The sequence below is a fragment of the Folsomia candida genome, unplaced genomic scaffold (assembly GCF_002217175.1).
Source record: "Folsomia candida strain VU population unplaced genomic scaffold, ASM221717v1 Fcan01_Sc008, whole genome shotgun sequence".
NCBI lineage: Eukaryota > Metazoa > Arthropoda > Collembola > Entomobryomorpha > Isotomidae > Folsomia > Folsomia candida.
In genome coordinates, this window is record NW_019091200.1 from 2,533,013 (window position 1) to 2,557,964 (window position 24,952).

The 24,952-nt window shown below is 39.6% G+C and overlaps 4 protein-coding genes across 5 annotated transcripts; 1 reads left to right on the forward strand and 3 right to left on the reverse strand.

The window, feature by feature from the left end:
* The first annotated feature begins 353 nt into the window (after window positions 1-353).
* LOC110853199 (importin subunit alpha-3) lies at window positions 354-3,306 on the forward strand. Its single transcript, XM_022101447.2, has 9 exons — window positions 354-699; window positions 921-1,290; window positions 1,518-1,640; window positions 1,703-1,877; window positions 1,952-2,181; window positions 2,242-2,316; window positions 2,472-2,573; window positions 2,634-2,816; window positions 2,881-3,306. Exons 1-9 carry the CDS (start codon window positions 419-421, stop codon window positions 3,058-3,060), a joined length of 1,719 nt encoding a protein of 572 aa, XP_021957139.2. The 5' UTR covers window positions 354-418; the 3' UTR covers window positions 3,061-3,306.
* On the reverse strand, window positions 3,134-7,772 carry LOC110853521. The gene is made up of 10 exons (XM_035854555.1): window positions 7,755-7,772; window positions 6,562-6,925; window positions 6,318-6,493; window positions 5,742-6,074; window positions 4,542-4,746; window positions 4,428-4,472; window positions 4,194-4,346; window positions 3,884-4,129; window positions 3,638-3,826; window positions 3,134-3,559 (listed from the first exon to the last, which is right to left on the reverse strand). Exons 1-10 carry the CDS (start codon window positions 7,755-7,757, stop codon window positions 3,435-3,437), a joined length of 1,839 nt encoding a protein of 612 aa, XP_035710448.1. The 5' UTR covers window positions 7,758-7,772; the 3' UTR covers window positions 3,134-3,434.
* A 4,550-nt stretch (window positions 7,773-12,322) lies between these two features.
* LOC110853518 (glycogen debranching enzyme) lies at window positions 12,323-20,507 on the reverse strand. Of its 2 annotated transcripts, XM_022101790.2 has the most exons (26): window positions 20,242-20,507; window positions 19,841-19,960; window positions 19,546-19,756; window positions 19,275-19,470; window positions 19,078-19,200; window positions 18,788-19,006; window positions 18,485-18,720; window positions 18,223-18,423; window positions 17,659-17,862; window positions 17,532-17,597; window positions 17,278-17,465; window positions 17,061-17,214; window positions 16,876-16,987; window positions 16,626-16,778; window positions 16,327-16,529; window positions 16,065-16,247; window positions 15,697-15,995; window positions 15,396-15,573; window positions 14,940-15,118; window positions 14,762-14,864; window positions 14,503-14,682; window positions 14,366-14,411; window positions 13,934-14,297; window positions 13,458-13,858; window positions 12,861-13,088; window positions 12,323-12,761 (listed from the first exon to the last, which is right to left on the reverse strand). In XM_022101790.2, exons 2-26 carry the CDS (start codon window positions 19,935-19,937, stop codon window positions 12,723-12,725), a joined length of 4,563 nt encoding a protein of 1,520 aa, XP_021957482.1. In that variant the 5' UTR covers window positions 19,938-19,960; window positions 20,242-20,507; the 3' UTR covers window positions 12,323-12,722. The 2 variants fall into 2 exon arrangements, with proteins under 2 accessions (XP_021957482.1, XP_021957483.1); XM_022101791.2 differs by lacking the exons at window positions 12,323-12,761; window positions 12,861-13,088; window positions 13,458-13,858 and having other exon boundaries at window positions 14,098-14,297; window positions 14,389-14,411.
* Window positions 20,508-20,762: 255 nt separating this feature from the next.
* Window positions 20,763-24,931, reverse strand: LOC110853520 (integrator complex subunit 8). The gene is made up of 11 exons (XM_022101792.2): window positions 24,698-24,931; window positions 24,413-24,620; window positions 24,167-24,337; window positions 23,421-24,013; window positions 22,711-22,976; window positions 22,284-22,651; window positions 22,108-22,211; window positions 21,772-22,030; window positions 21,369-21,702; window positions 21,025-21,210; window positions 20,763-20,945 (listed from the first exon to the last, which is right to left on the reverse strand). Exons 1-11 carry the CDS (start codon window positions 24,792-24,794, stop codon window positions 20,823-20,825), a joined length of 2,709 nt encoding a protein of 902 aa, XP_021957484.1. The 5' UTR covers window positions 24,795-24,931; the 3' UTR covers window positions 20,763-20,822.
* Between the last annotated feature and the right edge of the window lie 21 nt (window positions 24,932-24,952).

A 24,952-nucleotide genomic window follows, 5' to 3' on the forward strand; every position in this document is an offset into this window, starting at 1 on the left:
TAGGTACTCATTATTTAACACATTATTATTCTCATTTTGTAAATTCAATCATTCCAAACATTCGGTAAATAAAATCTGTTCTTATCAGCTTATTTCTATGTATTTTTATATGTGTAAAACTGATCATGTCGTCCGATAAATCCAATACAAAATTAAATTTGTCAGTTAATCGATCAAATAAAAAAACATTTATAACGGATCATTTTGTAAATGTGTCGGCTATTTCGGCGTGGTAGCAGAAATTTTTGTGCTTTAATTACCGTTAGCGACAGCCCAAATAATTAACCCTTCAAAAATGAAGGTTTTTGAGGCTCTCGAAGCAATTGTCGTAACCTTGTATTATGATAAATTGTCAAGCAACCTTGATGCTAATCCGGCCAGTAGAGCCACAGCTTTTGTAGATTTTACTAGCAAAATCATGGATCAAAGTGCGCAGGAATCGGAGCTGGAGGGTTACAACAGTGCCGAGTCGACACCTCCAGAATCTGGGTGTACCACTCAGGACGAAGTAGTGGACGATACCTTCATCAAATCAAACAACTTGGAAGAGGACGAACCCACGACGCAACAACCGGATGCTGCAGTGACGACAGGTTCAAAACCACAAATTGATTCTTCTTCCGGACATGAGAGCGTCTTGCTGCACCCCTCGTCCTCTTCTGCTGACCTCGTTCACAACATCATCCAAGGCATCAAGAGGTCAGAATCTGAATTACAAAATTAAACGTGATGTCAACAGTGTTTTGTTTACGAACCACGAGCCGAATGAAGTATACTGAAGTAGCCACGAGGCGTAGTTTCTGGCTGCGTGCATTTCTTGCAGGTCAAAATAGCTGCAGAAAACCACTTTTTCCGTTATTTCTTTCAAGTGGTTACTTGCATCTGAAATACTTAATTCCAATTTAGCATTGTTTTCCTAGCGATGACCCTACCCTCCAACTGACCGCGTGTCAATCCTTACTTCTGACCACTCCTCAAAAGTCAGAGTCGTCATTGTCGTCTTCAACGGCGTCCTTGCCCTCCATCCTCAACTCCTTGCTGGACCCCATCATCGAGGCGGGTCTAGTGGGTCAGATTCTCGGCTTCACAACATCCTCCCCATCATCTTCATCCTCCTCACTTCGTACAGCGGCCGCCTGGGTGGTCGCCTCACTGGCCAGAATCGAGTCCAAACTCCTCGTGGACAAGGGAGCTATTCCAAAATTGATACAAATTCTTACCGCGGAAAGATTAGATCTTACCAATGCTTCACCCGTTATTCCTGCCGCGTATGGGTTGAGCGTTCTTGCAGTGAGTGGGTCGATTTCGTACCAGAGGTTGACGCCGACCAATTTTGCTGCGCCAATGTTGGTGATTTTGCATCGGCATCGCGGCATCCTAATGTTGAAGGAACACGACAGATTATTTTCGCCAGCGTGGCGTAAAATGCTACCGGCGGCGTCGACCTCTGTTGGGGCTCTGTTTCCCATCATCATTCACTTCCGGTTTTAATATTTATAATATGGTCACCTGTGTAGATAACCAGCGGTGGATATGATAAGCGCCTCTTCGTCAATGAAATTCGAGACGGTGGAGTAATTCCGATTCTGAGAAGTAGAGTGAGACACGTCTTGGATGAGATGTCCACCACGACATCCAATGTAAATAAGTTAAATAAAATTGTGACGGAAAATAATTAATAATGCCAGTTAAATTCTGCCAGGGTGATTTATATCCTCTCCTCCTCGCCCTCACCAGACTGGCCAAAAGTGTGTGCTACGTGCCCAAAAATGTCAAGATCACGACCGACCGGATGTCACTCTTGAAGACTTTGTGCGATATTTGCGCTCGTGTCAGGATTGACGAGAATTCTTCTTGGACAGAAGTTGACATCTTGTGTGAGAATTTGCGTCTGGATTTGTTCTTAAAATTTACTTATGTTCATAATCGTGCACGGCAAATAATGCTGCAGACCACGCGACTTGGGGGCTTTACTACCTCACAAAAACTGGTCGAGAAGACGCCATGGATGTCCTCGTTCGGCGCAATGAGGACAACGAGAGTCCCACCATAATTCAAAATCTGGTCCATGGAGTCGCCTTGGCTCAACGTGACGGGCAGAATCACCACTTGCGCCAAAGACTGCTCCGACCTTGTCTCAACGTGATTGGAAATGTCGTCTCGAGCACGGTTGACGTTCATGTGAGTAGAATCTTATGACACCAAATTTCAATCTTTTTGAGTCATTTTCCCGTTCCACAGACTGACATTGTTCTCGAGTGTGGCGTCCTCCCTCACCTTAATCGCCTCATGTTAGAGGCCGAGTGGACGGGCGAGGTGAGACTCTCACTTAATTTTTCGTTGACAAGATGACCTTGTATGCAAATCGAGTGTACATTTGTGTAAAGTAAAAGTATGAGAAATTTTGTCAATTTGTTTGTGAGAGGATGGAAAAATGTAGATAATGAATGCATGCATTTTATAATATTCAGGTCAACTGGATCGTGTCCAATATTGCGGCTGGGAATGTGACCCAAAAGGAGGAGTTATTCCAGGCTGGATTCTTCCCCCTTCTCTTGGACGTGTTCAGATCCGTAAGAAAGAAGACAATTCATGGTCAAGAGATGAAATTCATGATGAGTTTGCGCTTTCAGGGAAGTCTTCCAGGTCGAAAGGAAGCTGTATTTACCGTCGTCAACATTATGGACAAGGGTTCCTTGGCGCACAAGGAGTGGTTAGTGAACAACGGCGTGCTTTCCTTACTAATCCAGCTCGTCAAGGAACACCCCGACCTCGTCCTGGTCAATGTTCTCGATGCCATTTACTTGTTCGTCAAGGTATGTATGAAATGGTTATCGTTTATTAATTAGCTAATTACTAATTATTGTTTTTTTTGTGCAGTCATTTCGGTCTCCCAATAATTCACTTGACGATGAGGACATTTTGCAGCGGCATCTGAACGAGAGTGGGGTTCTCGTGGAACTCAGCAAGTTTCAGGACCATGAGGATGACGAGGTCACAAATCGGATCGACTACATTTTGGATGTAGGACTCAATAATTCAAACAATTGGAATATTTGACCAAATTCAGTATCATGCAAAATTTCAATTGTAATTAAACCTATATTTGCAAAAATTTTGTCTCAACTTTTTCCCCGTTCGACACATTATTTATTTTCTTGTACTTATCAATACTTAAAAAATCTTCTCATCGTCGTCGTTTCGTTGTAAATATTTTTACTTTGTGAAAAAATGCTAAGAAATGCTCGATAACTATTCTTTCCTCGATAAGATTCACATATTCGCAGTCACACATATGCATATCATCAAATACTTAAAAATACTTGTGGTCCATTTTCCTTGCAAATTGAAATTATGTAGGCTGATTAACTATCATAGTCTACACGTCTCGGCCCTTAAGATCTACATAAAAAGTGTAAAGAAGTGACGTCCGTCTACGTCGGGAGTGGTGCCGTCATTGAGACGTTTCTCCAATCCGTGGCCGAATCCCAAATGGGGGCGAAGCAGTACACTCGAGATACTTTAGCCTCATCCACCTTGATTGTGGGTCGAGCATCCTCTGTTCATGAATGGTGAAATTGTAAGGAATGACTTATTTTGTATAACAAAAATTTTAATTCGCATTAAAAAAAGTTACCCTGAGTGAGGAAATCTAGCGTGTTTGTAGCCCCCCTCCGTTCGACCGCCCATTTAATTCCGTCCGAAAAGAAGAACGAGTTCGCTCTGCAAAAGTAGGTCGCAATAGATCCCGCCGTGCTGCCCTCCTGTTCACGACCAATTCCTAATATTTCACGAGTTTCGGTTTCCTCCGGGTCAAATTTGGTTACTGAAAGGGCAGAGAAATGAAAATTACAGGTTAAAATGACATGCAAAAGTTACATACCAAATCCTAGCTCAGGTTCGTACGAGAATTGCATCTGTGCTTCCATGAGATCTTTGGCTTTTCCGTCTTCCAGACCTGCCCCGTCCAGTGAGCAGTCGAGGACGCCAGCCTCGTGGATTTCTGGCAACTCGTACGCCACGCAGGTCTCGTTCAGTCGCTTGATGAAAGAGTCCGACTCGCACTCCCCGCTCGTCCTTTTGGAACAGAAGGCAGACCCAGAGGCGAGATGGGTGGAGGAGAAGTAGCCTAAAAATACAGACTTTAAATTAATATAATTACAGTTAAAAGTTATCATATTTAGTTAACGCACAATCCGAAATTGAGGCGCAAGGAGAGAGTCGCATTCGGGGGAGTGACACTGCCCGTTTCCCTCGAGAGCGTCGAGTTCTAGAAATCGTCGTCATAGAGGAACAGCACTCGATCCTACGGGCTGTCGGGTTGTAGGAAATTGACACCGTGGACCCTGCCGAATTAAGAAGCAAGAATAATAAATAGTGCCTAAAATAAAATCCTATCTATTTTTCCATAGAACAGAAAAACCCACCCGAAGTCGACGTAGACTGACCATTTCCAACACCACCAAGGGAAACTACAACAGAAATATTAGTATACATAAAATGACGCCATGATTCCTGGCAAGTCAGAAATATTGACTCACATCTATTCACCGTGGAATTAGGTCCCTTAACTCGGATTCGGAGTTTTTCCTCCTTGCTAACTTTCCCATTGTTGACCTTTCCGATGCAGACGTAGTCTCCCCACGGATTCTTTACAGCGCCGAAACCCTTCCATTTTAGCCGGAACCCTTCCAGTGGGTCATACTCGATGGAGGACTCATTTGTAGACAATTTTCTCTTCGTAGTCTGCATACAAATTAATCAAATGATTATAATTCTAATCGCAAAAAACCTACAGTGCAGACTCCATATAGCCCGAGTCAGGGACATAGTCCCTGACTCAATAAGTCAGAGCCCGCTTCTAAATTCTTTTCCGAACTGACCGACATAATATCACCAACTTCCGTGTTGTGGATGGTTAAAGTTTGTTAGATAGTTTCTATTATTTGGTACCAAATTTTTGAATTAGTTACAAATCATGTGCCTTGACCACCATGACCAGTGCCTTCTTTAACAACCTGAAGTTCTAAGCTGTATGTATGTGCTATTCAGCCTCCAAATCAAATTTCAGCTCGATATAACGATTTTTAAAAATCAGTATGGGTCACCCCATACTGATTGCACTCTGGTCACTTTGGTCTGGTTGCACTTTGTTCACTTTTAACTTCATATTCTTTAATTAGCAGTCATTAAGTATCATTGTGCCGGATTTCATCTTTTTAAAACAATTTCTAAAAATCGGTATGGGTCACCCCATAGGGGCGTTCCAGATAAAAATTTTACCAATATCATATCATATTCTTTTATTAAGACCCATAAGCAACCTCTCCACCAAATTTCAGTTCGATATGATGGTTTTGAAAAATCGGTATGGGTCACCCCATAGGGTCACTCATGATGAAAATTTTTCCAACCTGAAGTTATTTTTTTCTATTAGGAGCCATTAGCAACCTCTGTACCAAATTTCAGCTCTCTCCAACAATTTTGAAATTTTGGTGCATAAGACCCCACCCACTCCGATGACCCCCACCGGTCAACCACTGGACCGATTTCGCCCATCTTCGAACTCGTTTCCTAACTTTGTCCAATATGCATATGGTAAAAATTTCAAGTCAATCGGTTCAGCCGTTTTGGCTCTATCGTGCCGGACAGACAGACGGACAGACAGACAGACAGACAGACGGACGGACATGACGGTTCCATAAGCCCTGACTCGGGCTAAAAAATTAGTCTGAACTTACGCCATCTTTTTCCTCAGCCCACAACTCGACGACGGCATCCTTATCTGACACGACGCAGGGCACCGTGACCCACGAGTTGTCCTCGTCCGCTGTGACAGAAACGGATTTATTCTGCTCCTCAGAACCTTCGTTGCTCAGGACGAAGATATTTTTGCCAGGAACGAGCAAATAGAGGGACACAGACCCACCCATCCCACCCAAATCCTTGCAGGAGTATTCCCCCGTCTGCTTGTACTCGGTGGAGGAGAAGGTCACGATGGCACCGAACTTGTAGGAGGACACGTTCTGGAAAGACGGCGCCTTACGCTCGGTCGTTACTCTGACGGTGGGCGCCTAGAAATATTTTTAATATTATCTCCAAAAGTAGTTCCAACAATGCTAAAATCATTTTCGCGATAATATTTTCGTCATTTGCTACGCATAATTTAATAACGAATTGCAGATAGCATTCGAAATAAACACATATATGCCTAAAAAATTCTGTTTTTCAATTTAAAAAATTTGAAAATTCTAAGAGATCTATGAAACTTAAAAAATCATAAGCTCAGAAAATTTTTAAAATGCATTTTTACTTACGCCGAGTCCTCTATACTCCCAATAAACGGGATATTTCTCACTCCAACACTCGAGCGTGATTGATTTACCCTCCCAAATGTGGTCCTCCACCTTGAGCCGAGGCACGGTCAGGATCAAATGGTCCGCGGATGCAGCAGCCGAGCCAGAAATTGACCCAACCGTCGTCACCACTTTCCCTGAATTTATGTATAGCATTTACACATTTACCTTCCATCCAAATTTTCAAATCTATCCTACAACAAACCTGCATAGTTTTTGAGGTAGAGACCCACATCCGGCTGAAAGGGACCTTTCGAGTCGCCATCGAGTTCGTTGTCGTACTGCGCGTGCTTGAGAGATCTCCCTTGCGCTGTGGTCGTGATAATCGTGGCGGCGAGGACGACTTGGATTCCAAAGATGAAGAGGGACAAGGAAACGAGGAGTTTGAGGAGAAAAAACATTTTGTCCGCGATTCGAGTGGTCGTCGTGCTCTCAGGAAAAATTATGGTAACGTCGTCCTCCTGGTGTCCCGCAGTTTTGACTAGTTTCTGTCGGGATGATTTGGTGGACGCGTGGTGGTGGTGTTCTTCGCTATCACTCTGACTTTGGTCGTGGTGGTGGTTGTACTCCTGGAAATTATGTATACAATGGACCAAAAATTAGTATAAGTATTCAGAAATAAGATGACACATCGCGTCTCAAATGTATGATTCAAAAGTGCAATTTGCAGAAACACTGTTTCTGCAAATCAGTGAATGGCGTCACTGACTGCACTGCACACAGAAAGAGAAGTGTGCACTATTCTCGTATTTTTCTTCCTTCGACACGACCAACAATGCACCACGAACGATACCAGTTACGACCAGTTAACAATAAGTTTTACTGACTTATAAGGATGTGCAAGCAGCAGAAAATATAAATAAGAATGAATAGATTAGCACCTCGTCACGTCTTTCACCGGTCGGTGCTACATACAAATTTGAATATTTGTGCATACATGACACATACCGACCTATGTTTAACATGATGCAGGTCATGGCTACCTTTTACGACTTCCATTTCAATTTGTAACAACAATGGCAGGTGAGATAAATTAGTTTCGTGACTGTTATTCGATACCTTGAGGATTATTCGTCTCAGCAGATTTTCTTGGGATGGATGGATGACGAGGTGTTAATAAACTTTCCTAAACTTTAATTAATGTATGGGGATGATGAATTGATGAGCCACGTAAAAATAAAACGAGACCAGATTTACATATGTCTCACGAAGTATTTTAGGCATGGTGGATCGAATTAGATTTAGATTTCGCTGATACGTAGACCTCACTTTTCGAAAGGTTTGTCATGATGCTAGCTGATTGTGAGCAATATTGTTGTTTGTTTGTTATTTATTTATTGCTGAGATCAATGTCGGAGCGTGATTTGTCATAATAAACAATAAATTACGAAGGCTTACCATGAAATTTGGCGTGCAATGCGGTTTAATAATAATACGGAATGGAAGCACAATTAAACTATTTTTAGTTCTGATAAGGCTTAAACTGTTTTTCGGAAGGAAATTATTTATTTGCGGCACTAATAAAAAGTTGATAAATTATTTTGCATGCAAAAAGATTGCAAAACCTTGACAAACAAAAAGTTGCAAAGACAGAAATCTTTCCTGGCAATTTTACGCACTTATTTTTTGACTTTGATATGTAAATTACTGCTCAAATGTGAGGAAAGAACTAAGCAAAAATTAGACTGAGAACAACAAGTCGCTCACACGATAGATATAATAGTTTGCAAATGTGTTTCATTTAAAATGTATGGGATTAAATAAGTAAATATTGTTTTAGACTCGGGGGTGGTCTCGCCTCCTGTCTTACGAAGGGTCGACTTTCTCACAGATTTTTTGTGTCAGACTAAAAAGTCGTGGCGTGTTTTGCCACCGACACACCCACTACTTCATACTCAATCACGTGAGGTGTGTGTATTTACATAAAAGTATTAAAAACTGATCCAATCGACTTGATGTCAATAATATTTTACAAATACGTACGTATTCACGCTGGACAGGATTGCGAAGAGAAGCAAATCATGATAATTGGGGTTGGAAAGTTGCTTGCAATTTTCTCAAGAATGGGATACAACACACGCCACGCTTGTTTGGGCCGATCGTGCCGTGGTCATCTGCAATTTTGGGGAGGAGATGAGTCTCACGATGGTGCCACGCTCATAATTTATTTACTTATCCCAGTCTAAAGTGGAATAATTTGTTGGTTTTTCGCAAATATCGATCATCTCCTCACTCATATTTGACTTACACCAATGTCAGCTACATAGTTCACAATACCATGAAATTACGCTAAATGCGGTGAAATTATATGTAAATTTCGCAATGCCCTCTTCCCTCACTCACACTTGGCTTACATCAATGTTAGGTCACAATTTGGCATAATATATACAATGAAATGATGCGAAATTATATGCAAATTATATGCAAATTTCACAATGCCCCATTCCTCCACTCTATTGAAATAGAAATCTTATGCGTAATTCCATCAAACTATTCGTATAACTTTCACCTCTAAATTATTATACTGCTTAATTAATTGTTTACCAGTCATAAATCAGACTAATTATTACGAAATGTCGTCTCCCCCTATTTGAGACGGTGGCAGTAACTAAAATAGATATAAATCCAGGATGGAATATTTTTCTTTTACCAATCCATAAAGTGAGAAGTGCTAATTAACTTTTAAAGACAATTACGTAATTACATGTTTGGTTGCATGCATATTCAATTCGAATATAGATCCGGCTTACAGAAACTCATTAACGTGCCGAGCTAATTAATATTATTGAGGACCACACTAAAAACCCTATTTCTTCTCCACAAATTGTGGTGATCTACAATTATGTAAATATGATATTTACATAATATCAAAAAAATATAGATCAGTTACATGAAAATATGTATAAAAAAGTCCGTCTCAAAATATGCAAATAATAAATCTTTTTTTTAGCCTGCCTGTACCTTAAATTAAGCAAAGAGAACAATAACTAACCCTCGTGATATGATATCATCCAGGCGTCGTGGTGTGAATGATGTAAAATTCTGCGTAATACGATTAATTAATGTCCAGAAGTTTATCACTTAACAAAGTGCACGTAAATTACTTGCATTTGTTGCACTGCAAAAACTGCACCCTCACTTTTTTCCTGTACAAATATAGCACCACAAATTGTTCTATGTAACAAACCAGCTCCTTTTCTTCGTACTTGTGTCATCTATCTGGCTATTTTTCTCCCACTGCTGCATTAATGAGAAAAATCACAGTAAAACTTAACTGCACATGGAATTAAGACAATTCTCACCAACTTGGCCTTTACTCAGTTGCCTACTATGCATACACGCAGCATGACATGCAGCCATAAAATAAAGTAATTAGTCTTCCCAAGCTAAAAGTAAAGTCAAACAGTCAAAATGTTTTGGCGACGATGAGAAAAGAGCAAGCCGCACATTGCACATATTTTCAATTCCAACCACCTGTGTCAACTTCTGCGAATAAATAACTCTAGAAATAGTAAGGTTAATAAATTTGCCATTTTATGGATAGACGCCTCATAACCAAACAACTCAGAGCGTCGTCTCATTGGTGGTGGGAACAAAAGTGTCATTTCATTTTATGTTTTAGGTAATCATTAGATGAATAATGTTATCCTATTCATTTGTGATCACCGTTGTTGGTTGGTGTCATTTCTAAATATATTTACGGCACGTAGACATATAAATTCCCATCCTGTTAATTGTACTTGGGGAAAAATTAATGACTATCTCAACTCTAATCTCGTCATTCATCATCATCGGGGTTGCCCATTTCCCATTCTTTTCTCAATTTTTCTCATTTTTCAGCACTTTACACTTTGTAATGCCCATGATCTCATGAACAGCGTCAAATTGGCAGTTATATTTCTACCATGACGTGATTTTATTATACATATTCACTCTTCCGTGCAAAAATTAATCCATGAATGGGTGGGTAGACGAATGGGCAAAAAATGCGTATAATAAAATGATTTACATGAGACGTGCATAGTACTGTCCAGAGAACTATAGGAATCTTTTAGCCAGAATATTTTATCGGCACGTAATAGATTTTAGATTTGGTTTACACTAGTTTTTAATAAATAAACAAATACATACCTGCTTCCTGTTTCGAACGTGGCGAGCGAGATATCCAGAGATAAATGCTGAATTTAACGAAATAGGTCAACTTTTTGTTGTTTTGCAACTTTTGTTTTGCTTTGCATGCACATGCAGCTCAACAAACTCTGTTGATCCGTCAATGTAATTGTAACAATGCCAAAAAATGGAGCTATTTATAAAACGGACTGGATATAGATTGTTCCTAGACTGAGGATGAGTTTTTTTACACAAAACAACAACTTTTTGGCATTTGTGAATTTTAGGTATGTAAACACGTATATTGATCTATTACATAAAACAAAGCTGGCAAAAAAAGTGTACCGTTTAGCAATTAATTAGGGAATTGTATGCCATGCAATACTGTTATTTGTGAATGTTTGGGATGGAATGAGCCCTGAAATGCACAACTACTGATTCTTGATACGGTGAAGGCCACTGCTTTACATATCTATTGTGACACTTTGGTAAGTAAGCATCCTTATGTAAATAATCATAAGATGGTTGAGATTTGCTTGTGTAAACTTCACATGCTCAACTATACATACATATTAATTGTTACTGTGATAATACGTAATAATGATATTGGGCAGCGTGTCGTGCATGTGATATTCAATATTTTAGTAGCAGATTTTATAGTTATGCGACTTTACTCTCAAGAAATTATGACAGTTGATTAACTTGACGCTTTTTTTTAGTTTTTGTAAGTACTCTACCAAAGTGACTAGTTAACTATACCCTCTAACTTCCTGAATTCTTACTGAGGACGATATTTATACGTTTTGTCAGAAATTCTTACCTTTTTAAAGAAACTTTTTCTTAACACGGTTACACATTTACGTTAATTGAATTACTCTTCAGTAATAAACGCAATTTGTCACAGATTTGAGATTTTGGAGACTTTCGGGTTTATGTACTTTTATATCTTGCAACATTTGCATGCAAATTCTTGCGTGAACTTGAAAACTTATAAAAAACTGAAAAACTAATTATTACAACTATATAAATCAAATGCTGAGTACGTGAGCTATGAACCGTCACTGACAAAGTGTTGAATGAAAATAAATAATTATTGTTCTTTTCCCCCACTAATAATCCAATTTATTTATCCAACCATCCGGGTTAGAGATGATGACGTGCTGAAAATATTTTGGCATAAAATAACTCATTTCTTAACTAATTTGACTTTCAAATTGGTGAGAAAGAGATAAGAAGATGATGAAGCGATGAATTGTTGTTGTTTCTTTCCACGCTGGAGAATAATAAATTAATGAAAAATTTAAATTTTGGACATGATCCGGCATAAGAGGAAGCCGTGTAAGAACAGACGCCTCGTCATGCTGCATCTCTGCAAGTGGCATGGCGTCTCATAAATATTAAGCTCTTTACCCACAAATTGATTGTTTCATTGATTATTTATTCAAAAATGGTTCACCGACGCAAACTCACCTTTACGCATTATGAATAACTTTGGTTCAAAAGTGAGTAATTTAATTTAATCGGTTATTTCAAGCGTGAAATTATGTAAACATGTTGTGAGGAAGATAGAGATCACTGGAGACGAGACGATGCTTTTCCGATTGGTGTTTGCGTGGTACGTAAGTATTTAGAGGAATTATTAGTCATTAAACAAACATCTGAAGTTCTCGCATTCCGAGAAAATCAAAACAATGATGAAACAAAAGGTGAGTAACAAATGGACCCCGAGTAAATTACAAGAAAAAGATGGGTTATAAAAGAAAATCTGCTGAATCTAAAACCTGAAAGTTTGATTTATGTAAAGATGTTGAACATTTTCCTAAACCCAGATGACTTCATTGCCCACAGCGTGCAGATTTTCAATTTAATAAGAAAAGTACACGTACTTATTCAGATTTATTTAGTTATTTATAACCTACGACATGATATTGCTGAGTATTCTTACTACACGATTTCTTTACGTATTACTACTTGTTTTTTAATTGGCTAGCGATTCCTGCTCTAGTTAAAAATATGGCAGTTTTGGAACACAAGACATTGACACATTTTGACACATATTATGTATATCCGAGTACATATGTAACACTACGACATATATTACTAGCTCTATGTATTGCCACTTATTTATTGCTACTAAAGTCTCAGTATTTGCAACGAAAGATGATTTTCATTTGGATTAAATAACGTGATCAGTTTACTACATTATTCCGCCGTCAAAATTGAAGTAGAGGAATGATCTAAACGAAATTTCGCGCACTATGAGTGTTTTTCTAGCTCTGTTAAATCCTTTATAACCTGAAATTACAAAAATAGTCGTTCTAAGAGTAGCAAAATTGATGATATTATTGCCTACACAATAATTAATTCAATATAAATAAATCACAATCACCGCACCTCCAACATTGTCGCCATACTCCACGCTTGAACTCGGCAACTTCCCCAGCATTCAGCCCCATCCAAATTGGTTAATTCAGGCAGCCCTTTCCACGGTGAGGCCTGAACGTATCGCCAGTGCTTGGAAATGACGCGACGTACGTGACGAATTGCGTCCGACTTCTGTCCATTTTGGGTACAGAATTTGAGATAAGCTCGCAAATAGAAGCCAACAGGCCACAGCCATTCCTATTTATTTACAAATAGATTCATTTTTAGAATTACACATGGGCTTAACGTAGAACTCGACGACTCATCACCAAAATCGTCAAAATTAAAACATTTTTAATCATTTCTCGGCTCTTGGAATTTATTCTAAATTCCAATTATCTGAAGACTTCTTCAACTTGAGATCTCCTCCTTCATGTCCTTCAAATACTGTCAAAATCTGGAGTGCATATTTATTAAATTGGCAATGACTTGCTTTACAAATTTGTCATTTTAAAATAAATTCCCAAAGACGAGAAATGATTTAAGATGTGCTGATTTTGACAATTTTGGTGATAAGTCATCGCGTCCTACGTTAATCGATGAAAACTTTGTAGAATAACTTCTCACCGGTCCGTTGTGATAGTTGAAACCATGTGCAACCTTCCTGTCCGCGGAGTCGTTGCTATTATCATAATTTCCGTCATAATTCCAATCCGAGGGGTCCAACGTTCTCATGCCAAGTTCAGAAAGTAGGATGGATTTCGCTTTCCCAAGAGCGATAATTGCATTGCTTGGAGTGAACAAGTGCGGTGCGACAGCCATCGCGATTAAAAAGTTGGGTCGTAATTGATAATCACAGAATCGGGAGGAGGCACGATATGAATCCTTATATATTCCGGAACGATTGATAAGATTTTCGTGTGGATCATGGCACCTGTCGCTGGGATTCTCAGCGATCCAAAACTTACTTTCAAAGTTCTTTTGGATTTTTGAGTTCCATTCAGATAAGGTCCAAGTGATCGTTTTTCCTGTAAAATAGGAGATAAAAATATATTGAACTTGAGTAGCTAGGACAAGGCAAGTCGTATAGGTATAGTACGAACCATCTGCATCCGTCCTTTGCACTGAACTATGACTGTATTTCCCAGCGGAATGAATTTCGGCCAGAAACTTGAGAACGCTGGCAGATAATCCAACCAGTTCAACGGCGGAACCGTCTCGTGGAGTGGCAGGGACACCTCTCACGCCGGCATTGTCACTACTTCCCATCTTGTCCATCCAAGTTCCACAATTGAAAGCATTTCCACCATAAACGAACCCAGTTTCTAAATCTACACCAGCGACAACGTTAAATCCTTCGTCTTGCATATGACCATCAATCCGATTCCCGGCGTTCCTTTCACGAAAACTTATCCCTTCAAAATGTCGTTGCAATGTTTCGTGCATTACGTCTTCGAGGGATTGTTCCTAAATGCATAAAATTTAAAATGACCATAAATCCTTCACAATAAAAATAACTTAGATATGCAACCCACCACCGAATGATCTAAAACTGCACCTCCAAAATCATTAGGCCACATTCTGCAATTACATAAATAAACAAACTGTAGAAAGCAGCGAGGGAATATATTTAATAATTGCTAATAATCGTAATTGTGTAATGCATATCAACCTTGAAACTCTGTCTTTTAAAATTCCTTCTCCAAAGGGAACATTTTCAACATAGATTTTGATTGCTTGAAGCCAAAACCATGTGGCGTCGCGACAGTTGTATCTCGAGTTGGTGCCACGGTCGAGCAGATTTGGTATCAGTCCGTGTCTTAGCACTGAAGCGTAGGCGAGGATATGATTCCTAGAGAAATACAGCAATAATTTTATAATCTAAACACAATTTATGAGAATTGATGCAAGAGGATAATATTATTGAGTACCTTGCGTCGGCATGTCTTCCAGTCAAAATTAAAAGACCAGGCAGTGAGATGAACGTGTCTCTTCCCCAATTTCGCATGTAACCGGTAGAAAAATGAGGAAGGCCTAAAAAGTAAAATTAAGATTACTTAATGATTTCAACAAAAACCGACAAAATTCGAGTCGACGAATATAATGTACCAGCACAAAGTGATCCACAATCCTGGACCTCATGACCATCCACAGATTTGATCATACTAGGTTTTGGTCCGACCAGATTTGGTGAAAGGTTGGGCAGCGGTCCAGACAAACTCAATCCGCAACACTGTACTGAGCCGAGAGATAAAGCTTTCACAAAGGGGGACGAGTTTTGGACGAAGCTGAATTTCGATTGAAAATAGGGACGTGAATATTTTTTGAGGTGCAATTTAGATAAGTTGTAGATAAGTAGATAAGTTTATTAGGCAGTTAGCAAATCTACATTTTTAAAATTTCCGTAACTTTCTCTATTTCTTGAATTAGGTCAAAATTTCAGGAGTCAATATGAAAAACATTCAGAGGACCCTGAAGAGTATGAATTTTTTACCCAGTTCAATAGATAGGGAATATTACGGAAATCTTAGTAGTTTTGCTAACTGCCAATTTGCTCAAGCTTACGGTGACATCTTATTCCATGCCTCATCGATGCAAGACAGGTACACGTTTCGTATAATCAGGTCGAAATAGCGAGGTACTAGATATCGTGGTATTTTGTGCATCTCATCTGCACACTTTTGCATTAATATGCCGAGCGGCTTTGTCCCTTCGGTTTTGAGCAGGCGAGAATATGTGTACTCTAAGAAATTCAAAATATCACGCCAAAATTAAAGCCTTCTGGTTAATAAATGTAAATATGTGATTAATAATTATGACGAATAAGTAAATATGCAAATGATAAATATGTGATAATATAGCACACCCATTAACCAGTCCCCAGCTCGTAGATTGTCGCATATCGGGTGTCCAGTGTCATTCCTTAATCGTACGTCGGCCAAAGTGCTGTGAATGCCTTGGAGTCCAGCGTATACAAAGGTCCCAAAATTGGGAATGTTGTACAATCCGAATCCAGAAAAGTTTTTCTCTTCCTCTTCGCACTTGTAGAGCGTCGTGTTCAAATCGTTAAATGTCATGGGCGCAATTGTCTGCTTGAGATGGTCCTTGCAAATGAGTTCCCTTAGAGCAACTACAGCCTCAGTGACGGATGAGGGAGGATTTATCCTGTCCATAAAAATGATAGATTATTAACAGGAAATTATTTGATGCTTCGCAGACAAAAATGTTAACAACCGAAATGCAATGACCGATCCAGGCTGGAAGTTGACAAACTTGATAGTATTTCCTTCCAATTTTACAAATTTGGACTCGCCTACGGGAAAGTTTTCTTTGACGACGCATTCAAAACCTTGCACGGCGTTGATGAAGGTGCCATCTTTTTCAAATGCAGACGGAGTTGGGAAGTTTCCTCGTCCACTAGAAAAACAAATGAGAAGTTTCAGTTGTAATAATTGTGGTCCAAATCTACAATTTGGCTACAATAATTTAAACTCACGGGTCACTCGGTTTGAGTCGAGCTTCGAACAAAACGTCTTCCAAGACACCTTCGAATGCTAGATCTTTGACGTTACCCGTTCTGTGAAAGTCGCAACCTGGGTATGAAAAAGCAGTGTATGTCACGAGCACTATTCTTGCATGAGTGGTCGGATGATGCCTTGTCACAGCGACGATATCGTAGTCCATTTGGTCGACAAATACCTAATTACAAATACAAAAAGGTATGCAATAATTAGGATATGCACAAGTACGATGGCACAAGACATGTGGAAATTTAGTAATAAATACAATACACACCTCACTAAATCCTTCCTGTCCTAGTTTCATATGCAGCTTGTTGAGCACTTTCTTCGCCGATATGATCCCACTCTTCTTACTCACGACTCCTGCCTTGACCGAATCTTCAGATGACCAACTTGAGTAGAAGCGTGACTCGTGAACGACATGAATCTGCATAAATAATTTTTTTTAATCAAGCCATTGCAAAATAATTAAAGTAGGACTAGTCCTACGTTAAGTGATGTAGGTGAACAAGAAGTATTATTACGTGATGTGGAACAAACTCATCCAAGCCACGATTGCTTCCCGTTGCACAGCCAGCCATTGATACCATCGCGGCGGTGGGGAGAACGTCGTAAACGCTTCGTTTGGTGATGGGGCTTAGCGAAGTAATTATTAAACTGAATAATGCCGTTCAAAATCTTCAGTCTCCTTAGTTTGAAATGCACATACCTCGGATTATCATGGGTCTGATCCATCATCAGCGCATGAGCAATTGAAGGCATCATTGGTCTGACCGGTTCTTGGACGAAGGTTCCGACTGGTAGTCCTCCATACCGATAGACGAGACGACCTTGTTCGTGCGAATCTCCAGCTGACATTGCCTCTGCAAATAAAAATTTCCCAAGGAGTGAGAATTTCCGTCGAACTCTTAGAAAATTATAACAACCTCTAATTAATGACGTGATTCCTAGTCGATTAACAAAAATGTTGTCCGTCCTGTCCGAATTGGTGAAGAGCTCGGCAACCACAAATAAATCTGGGCGAACATTTCTCGCCGCATCCAACAAGTATTCTGCGAGATGAATTGGCGTCGAGTGACAGTTATCGAGGCGTAAGCCGTGAAAAACGGTAGCGCTATATTAAATTAATTATATTTATTTTGTCGACTGGTTCTAAATGGATAAATACGTGATCACTTACGTCGTTTCCACGTATTTTTTCATGACGTCCCACAAGAATGGGCAGTAGGATGGACCCGGGCCAAACCTAACATGAGTGAATGATTAATGATCTTAAAAATCTTAAATAATGTGTGTCCTGTCCCCACCTCAATTTGACGCTGTCACTCCAAACGATTAGTTCTCTTCTCAAATAAATGTTGGAACCTGCTTCGGCGAAATTTCTGAGAGGATCGTCACCAATGACCCACCCGTTGTGAGCAAGGACAAAGTGAGCATCTTCACTCGCCAGTAATTTCTCGGCTTGAGCAATACTTTGATGTTCTTCGAGTGCCACGACGTTCACAAAGTATCTGGGAAATAAATAAGACAATTTTCTTTAGTATGAAATTGCTCAACGGATAGTGCGACGTACCCATTGTACGTCTCCAAGCGAATGCTCTCCGATTTTGAGCAAACTAGTGTCAATCACAAATTTGGGCACGTTTGGCAGAAGTATTTACACCTGAAGAGGAGAAAACGAGCCTTTAGGGTGACAATTTCCAAATTACTGTAAAGTTTCTTCTCTTGTGATGTAAATATCTCTGCTACACTTGTGCATAGGAAGATCGTGCCCTTTTGCAAATTTTTTGTTAACTGAATTTGATCGATTGAAACTAGTTTCGTCAAAATCGGAGAGCATATGCTGGGAGACCTCCATTGTTAAACAGTACCTGTGGCTTAGCGGATCTTTGTCCGTGACCTGAGGCAATTTGGGTCCGTCATGCTGCAATCGTTCGTATCTCACCCCAGCAATTACATTCTCCACGGCAGCATGCAAATGGGACTGGACCAAGTTGTACATGTTTTCATTTAATCGGTACAAGTGATGCCGAAAGGACTCGATTGCCCCGTTCTTATCATGACCGCCATGTCTACAAAGAATAAGAATAACTCACTTTATTTCTTTACTGCAATAATGAATCGTTCACCTACTTTTCCCAAAAGTGCATCTTGACAGCCAGATTAAGATCAACGGTAGATTTGAATCTGCGATATGTTGGATCTTGAATAATTTTTAGGTCTGGGTCGTCGAGATTTTCGAGATTTGGCTTTTGACCAGCATCCACCAATTTTGAAAAGTTATCAACTAGTTCGTCAACATTGACCAGAAATACTTCTTGGATTTTTAGATTTGGCAGTAATTCATCCTTTAAGAGAGCTCTTATCACCTGTCAAAATAAATTAATTCTCATGAAAATAAGGACCAAGAAGTCAAAAATAAAGTGTCCACCGTACATTCAAGTGGTCTTCAGAATTGATTTTTGATGGAAGACCTCTCTCCGCATATTTCTCTTGACTAATGTCTCTACTCAATTCGGAGAGAACAGAGTCCAACAAGTATGCGGGACGAAGGTGGGGACTGTTGACCAGATTGTAACCGGATTCAGGGTTAGTTTTCAGCCATGGCGTCTCATTCGCGGTGTGGTTAAATACCACGTCGCATATCGACAAGACCTACATGATTGAGGTGTGGTTTTGCATTATTTATAATTTAGTGCAATTCCTTAATAAAAGTACGAACTTACTCCCCACTCTTGCTTCATATCATTCACTACTTTCTGGACGTCGTCAAACTTGACATTCCCAAAGATTGGGTTCAACGCGAGCTGATTGGAAATGGAGTAGGAAGAATTTGACTTGCCTAATTCCTGCATAAATTGCAATAAGTTTTACTTCACATTTCTGACAAAAATTTAAAATACTACGAGTATGACCTATATACCTGCACGGGGGTAAAATGAATCATATTGTACCCCGATTGGTGAGCAACTTCAAGACGCCCTTTCCACTCTGACAACGGACCCAACGACTTGGGAAAAAAACTTTGACAACAGATCGAGTCCAGAGCCAAGACTTCATCGTTGCTTCCGATCCTCAGAACTGGGTCAACTAAGAAGTAACCCCTCCCAGACTTTTTTCTGCGACACAATTTATAGTTCATGTATCGTAGATATAGAATTATTTATTACAAAACGGTCTCGGTTCAACTATACCCGTCTTTCAGAACGTAGAATTGAAAGCATCCAGAAACCAGAGTGGTCAAGCTGGTGAATGTTTCTTCGTTTTCCTTGTGCACCACCCAATCAACTTTGTGATACGTTTCTCTAGCAAATGACTCTTCGAGAGGGGACGTAGGATGGTTGCAGAATAATTCAACGGCATGGCCGTGGAGGGGTGTGGAGAGCCTGAATTTTAAAATCGTGCCTGAAACACAAAACAAAAATTTATCAATGATACTCAATCCTATAAATAACAAAAATATTTATAATCGTATGAAAAAATAGGCACCCTTTTCCACTCGGTAGACGACATCTTCAGTATTTCTTTCCTCCAATTGTATTACTCGGATTTGCTGGGGTTGTTCTTTGGCTGGTGTTTTTTCCATCTTAGTTTTTTGCCGGATTCTGTCTGAAATGAAAACGAGGCACGAAAATTGTTAGTTTGATAATAATTTTGGTTTAAAATTGCATGAACATGCCCAACAAAAAGCGTGAACAAAAGTATGCAAGTAAAAACATAGCTGTAAGCAATTCTCAGATTCCTCACATATTGAGGTTGGGAATTATTATTATGTCCACAAAATCTACAACCAATCCGATAATATATGTGATTAAGTTTGTTCATGCAAATGCAAATTCAAAAGAGCAAGTGAATACGAGTTGTTCTCTTAATGGATTTGTACTTCTTACCTTCTTATTTCAATTTGTCAAGTTATCACACGAATCAAGAAATAAAAATAATAATTAAGCACTAAATAGTTAGTTAAAGAATGACATGTTTTTTCTCGGAGAATGCAGAGCTGTCCAACTCGAACAGCACAATGAACAGTTGATGTTGCTCAAGGTTTCCTTATAATAATACGCTTTTCTCCGACTCGTGAGTGAGATGAGATGATCTTCGTCTCTGTAGCCGAGAAGCTGTTCTCACTACTCTTGGTTATGCAACATTTCTTGCCATGAACTGGATAGATATCTGCTTGTCTTTAGACTACGAGTTGTAGTCAGTATGCAGATCTATAGCGATATGCATTGGTTTCTATACCCGTGCTTATGCAAAATGTATGCAAAATTGGCGTGTTACTCGTATACATACTTTTGTTGTTGTTTTGGTTGTATGACGTGACGCTTAATCATCATTTCCAAGTCGTAAATGCACACATTTACAAAAGTAAACTTATTTAAAAATAATCCTTTTAAATACGTAATACATAATGAGAATGAAGTCTGTATAGTTTATACTCAGGTTATAGTCTTACGTCATATGTATAAAACTATACAAAAATATAGTGCTTTGCTAATGTTCTCATAAATTGTGATCGCCGCAAACACATTGCTTCTCGTTGGATTTCCTCATTGTTATTTGAATTCAGTTCCAAGAGGCCCATGACTTTTACCTAAGTACACAAAAACAAAAAGAATGATATTGAGTGATTAATTATAATTTAAAAAATAGGTGGTTGGATGGATTCTCACAGCTTGTTGTCTTTTCGCCATTTCATTCCTCTTGGTATGCAAATTGATTAAAAATTCTAAAATTGTGAGATCCCAGATAAACCCGTACAGCGAGTCGGATGCGTCGTTTGTAGTTTTCTCAATAGCCATCCCAAACGCGACGGAGTAGTCGACTTCCGGTGAGAGAAATTGACTCAGGACGACAGCCTGCACCAACAAAAACCAATGAAATTTATCTTTCAAAAATAAAAAGGTGGGAAAAATTGAAATTTTTAACCTTTTCCACCGTTGTCAAAAATACTGTATTTTGACAACGTATTTCCCCACCACTTGTAAAATGTGTACATGCTTATCATAATGCTCACCTGAGTAAAACAACCCAACATTTCACAACATTTGATCATCCTCTTGAACAATTTCGAGTCCTCCCAGTTTGGGGCGTTCGATTTTTCAAAAAAGTCCGTGCACATAGCTAAATACTCGATGTAGCACTTCATGGCGAGGGAAGGAGATCCCGACGCGAGATGAACGTCACCCAGACATCGCAGCCAAATAAACATGTCACCACCTCTCGTGATCTTTGTGGCCCGTTCCAACAGCGAGAACAAGAAATCACGAATGTGTTTGCTATTTAGTTTGGAGCTTCCGGAAACTCTGTTGTTCTTCAACTCAACAATGACAGATGTGGACGACGTCACGCTACAGGAATCAGTAAATACATGTTACAAATTGCCTTTAAAAAATTAACCACTTAAGTAAATTACGCACTCATCCAAAATATTGGGCCAAATGTGGAGAAAGTCGGCGTGAATTTGGATACCTACGTCGTCCAGGATGTGATTATGTAGCTTTGCCAAAAGTGATACCCACACGGAAAGCAACGGTTGAGAACAAGAGCGATCGATAACCCAGGATAATGAGCTGCGTGAAGAGAGCATTGACGGTTTGCTGGAAATGTTGAGAACTTGCTTCTTAGAATTTATTCCGGAATTAGAAGATCCCGAATTATTGGAGAAGATTGGAAGTACTGAAAAAAGAGGAGGGAAAGGTGCACACAATTATAATCAGTAAAGTCCAACTTAATTAATAAATCATCATAATCACCAGCACTCCATAATTCTCGATAGCTTGACGACGTTTCCTTCCTTTCCATAAATAGGTCGTGGCAGACGCGTGCCAATAATGCGATAAATTCCACAAAAGGCCACCTATAACAGAAACACAATTTTAACGTAAAAACCTTATTTATAGTTTGTATTAATTAATTTAACTGATTTTACCGTTGATTCTGCATCTTGTCAAAGTTGGCGACGTAACTATACTCGCCAAGATTGATGAATGCAACGAGAATATTTTCCACAATCTCGGATCGTGGATTAACTTCTGTTTTAGGATCTTGCAACTGCTCGAGACATCCTCGACACCTACTTTTCAAATCTACAATGTCGTCCTGATCAATTCCATCGGGATATTCGGATACAAATTGAGTAATGTCCAGCAACAATATCTCCCAGTCCATCATGATGATTAGTTTGTTCAGATTTAAAACGTATGAGTTAACTTGTCCCCCGACAGAATAAGTTTGTTGGAATTTTTGTTGCAGTTTTGATTTTGCCGTCAGAAGCATAATTTTCGCTTGTTCGTATTCCTGAAAAAATTAAGTATAAAAATTAAATATGGCACAAAATGCATTGTAATTACACATACCTTGCAGTTCAACAGTTGTCTCGACTTTGCAACGAAAATGTAAATCTGTTCTTGAAAGGGAAGTCCTCCTCCGGTTAAATTTTTAACGGCGTGCTGCACCGGAATTGGAAGTTCCCAACCGTTGAACAGGGTTGAGAGAGAGCGAGGACTTGACCCTTGGTGGGTAGCAGCCCCAAGCAATTTCGCGATATAATCTTCAATCTCTTTCGCATTGGTGGACTCGATCAGACGTTTCTCTAATGTGAAGAGAGACAGCTTGTCGTCTCCTAATAAAAATATATTAGTAAAATTAAAGCAGCGATCGCAGATAATACGGGCTGTCAAATAAGTAAAGTTTGTAAATTTGAATCTAATTTAGTTTGCTATCCTACATCGAAGTAACGCCACAAAGAATCCAATTCGTTTTACTCATTAACTGATTCAAAGCCATCATACTTGATGGCATGAGGCAGACGCCTACGACTACAAGCACTCACAATCCTTGGCCAGATTCTGCTATTTTTGTCGTTTTGGACAAGACGTTTCGCAGGAGCTTCGTTTTCAGAATGCTTCATTTTCTAACTTAGAAATTCTAAGTGTTTTACTCAAAGATGCTAAAGTGTTTTAAATGTTTAAATATTGTGTCAACTACCTACGATAACAGCAATCTAAATTCAAATTTACTAACTTTACTTATCGGACAACCATAGTATTAATTATAATTAATTAACCTGGAATGATAAAGGCACCCTCTTCTGTATCCCGTTGATCCGGGTTGAGACGATCCTGTCCTCTCGGTAATGCTGGTGGATCCAACTTGACATTCAGGAGTTTCTTTAATCTCGGACTCAACCCTTTTCTCACGGAGAGAGCAGACTCCAACATTTTGGCGTGATCGAGTGATCGCGGTGTCACTTTACTGTCTTCCAAGGTTTGGTCGAACGTGGTGAGCAGGCCGACAGAGCGCAAATATCCCTCCATCTTGCGCTTGCTGATTTTCAAAAATGGGAAATTCTCCAGTGGCATTTGTTGCTGTTGAAAGTGGACGAGCGCCTCAGCACTGCTCCCTTTGTGCAGGAGGAAAATGCCGAGATCGAGGTGAATGATGGACTCAAAGGAGGACTTTGGAATTTCAACGCCTACATCCCACGCGGGGGTCTGATCGACCGCAAAGGTTTCAGTGTTTGGGATGATGATCTTGATGGCGGAAGCAAGTTGCGGGTTGGAGAGGCATGTTTGTAAATATGTCACGGATTCATCAACGTTTAAATCCTTCCAGACGTTTTCTAATGCGATGATTTGATCAGCCTGCTGTTGGCCAAATCTAAAAAAACGCCAGAGCATTAAATATAGTTACCCTTAAAGCCTACGAATCTCATCACAAGATTTTTGCACTTGCACTTGCAAAACCTGCAGTAACTTGAAGCTAATTCCCCGAGCACACCCCCTCCCCCCAGTGCAAAAAGGTCTTATTTACCTCGCCGTCTTTGCAAACGCATTGTGACTCTGAAATGTCCTCAAGACCCATCTGTGGTAAAGGACGCGAAGAAACTCTTTCGACAATTCACGCCTACTTTCTTCCGCTGGGTCGGGTTGCGCCACGTTCAGAACGTGCTTCATAAATGCATGCTGAGTAGAAACATGGATCCTGTGCATGAAATACATTACATTAACTATATAAACTCGTAAAGAATAACTAAATTTGACTATCTTCTTTACTAACTTGGTTAAAACATCTAAATCCCAATTTAAGAAGGCAGCCGTTTGTAACGAGACAAGTCTTAAGGCCCGATTTTTCTTTTGTCGATAGGAAAAGATAAGAGATTCTTCTTCCGACTGGGGTTTTTCCAGCTTGGTCGCTGGAATAGTATCTGCCGCTGATTTCTCCGCATTCAAGACAAACTCGGATAACAAAGTGGTCGCAGACGGGTCTGAAATTTAATTAGCCGTCATAAATATAAATAAATAGTGACAAACTCAATGGTACAATTAATTACAATTTTGTTACCTGCTACTTCTTGGCGCAAATGTCTTTCGAGCAAAGTCCGGTCGAGCAAAAATTCGAACCAGGACGGAGGAAGGGGGACAAACTCGTCTACTTCCATTCCTCCTGTCGATATGCTTCCAATTATTTACTGAACACAAATTTGAAACTTTCGCTGTATTTTGTATTTATTTTTATTATTTTCGAGCGATGCAGGTGGAATAAATTGCAAATTACGAATCGTAATTTACGATTCTCCTTCTTCATGCTCTCACTCCC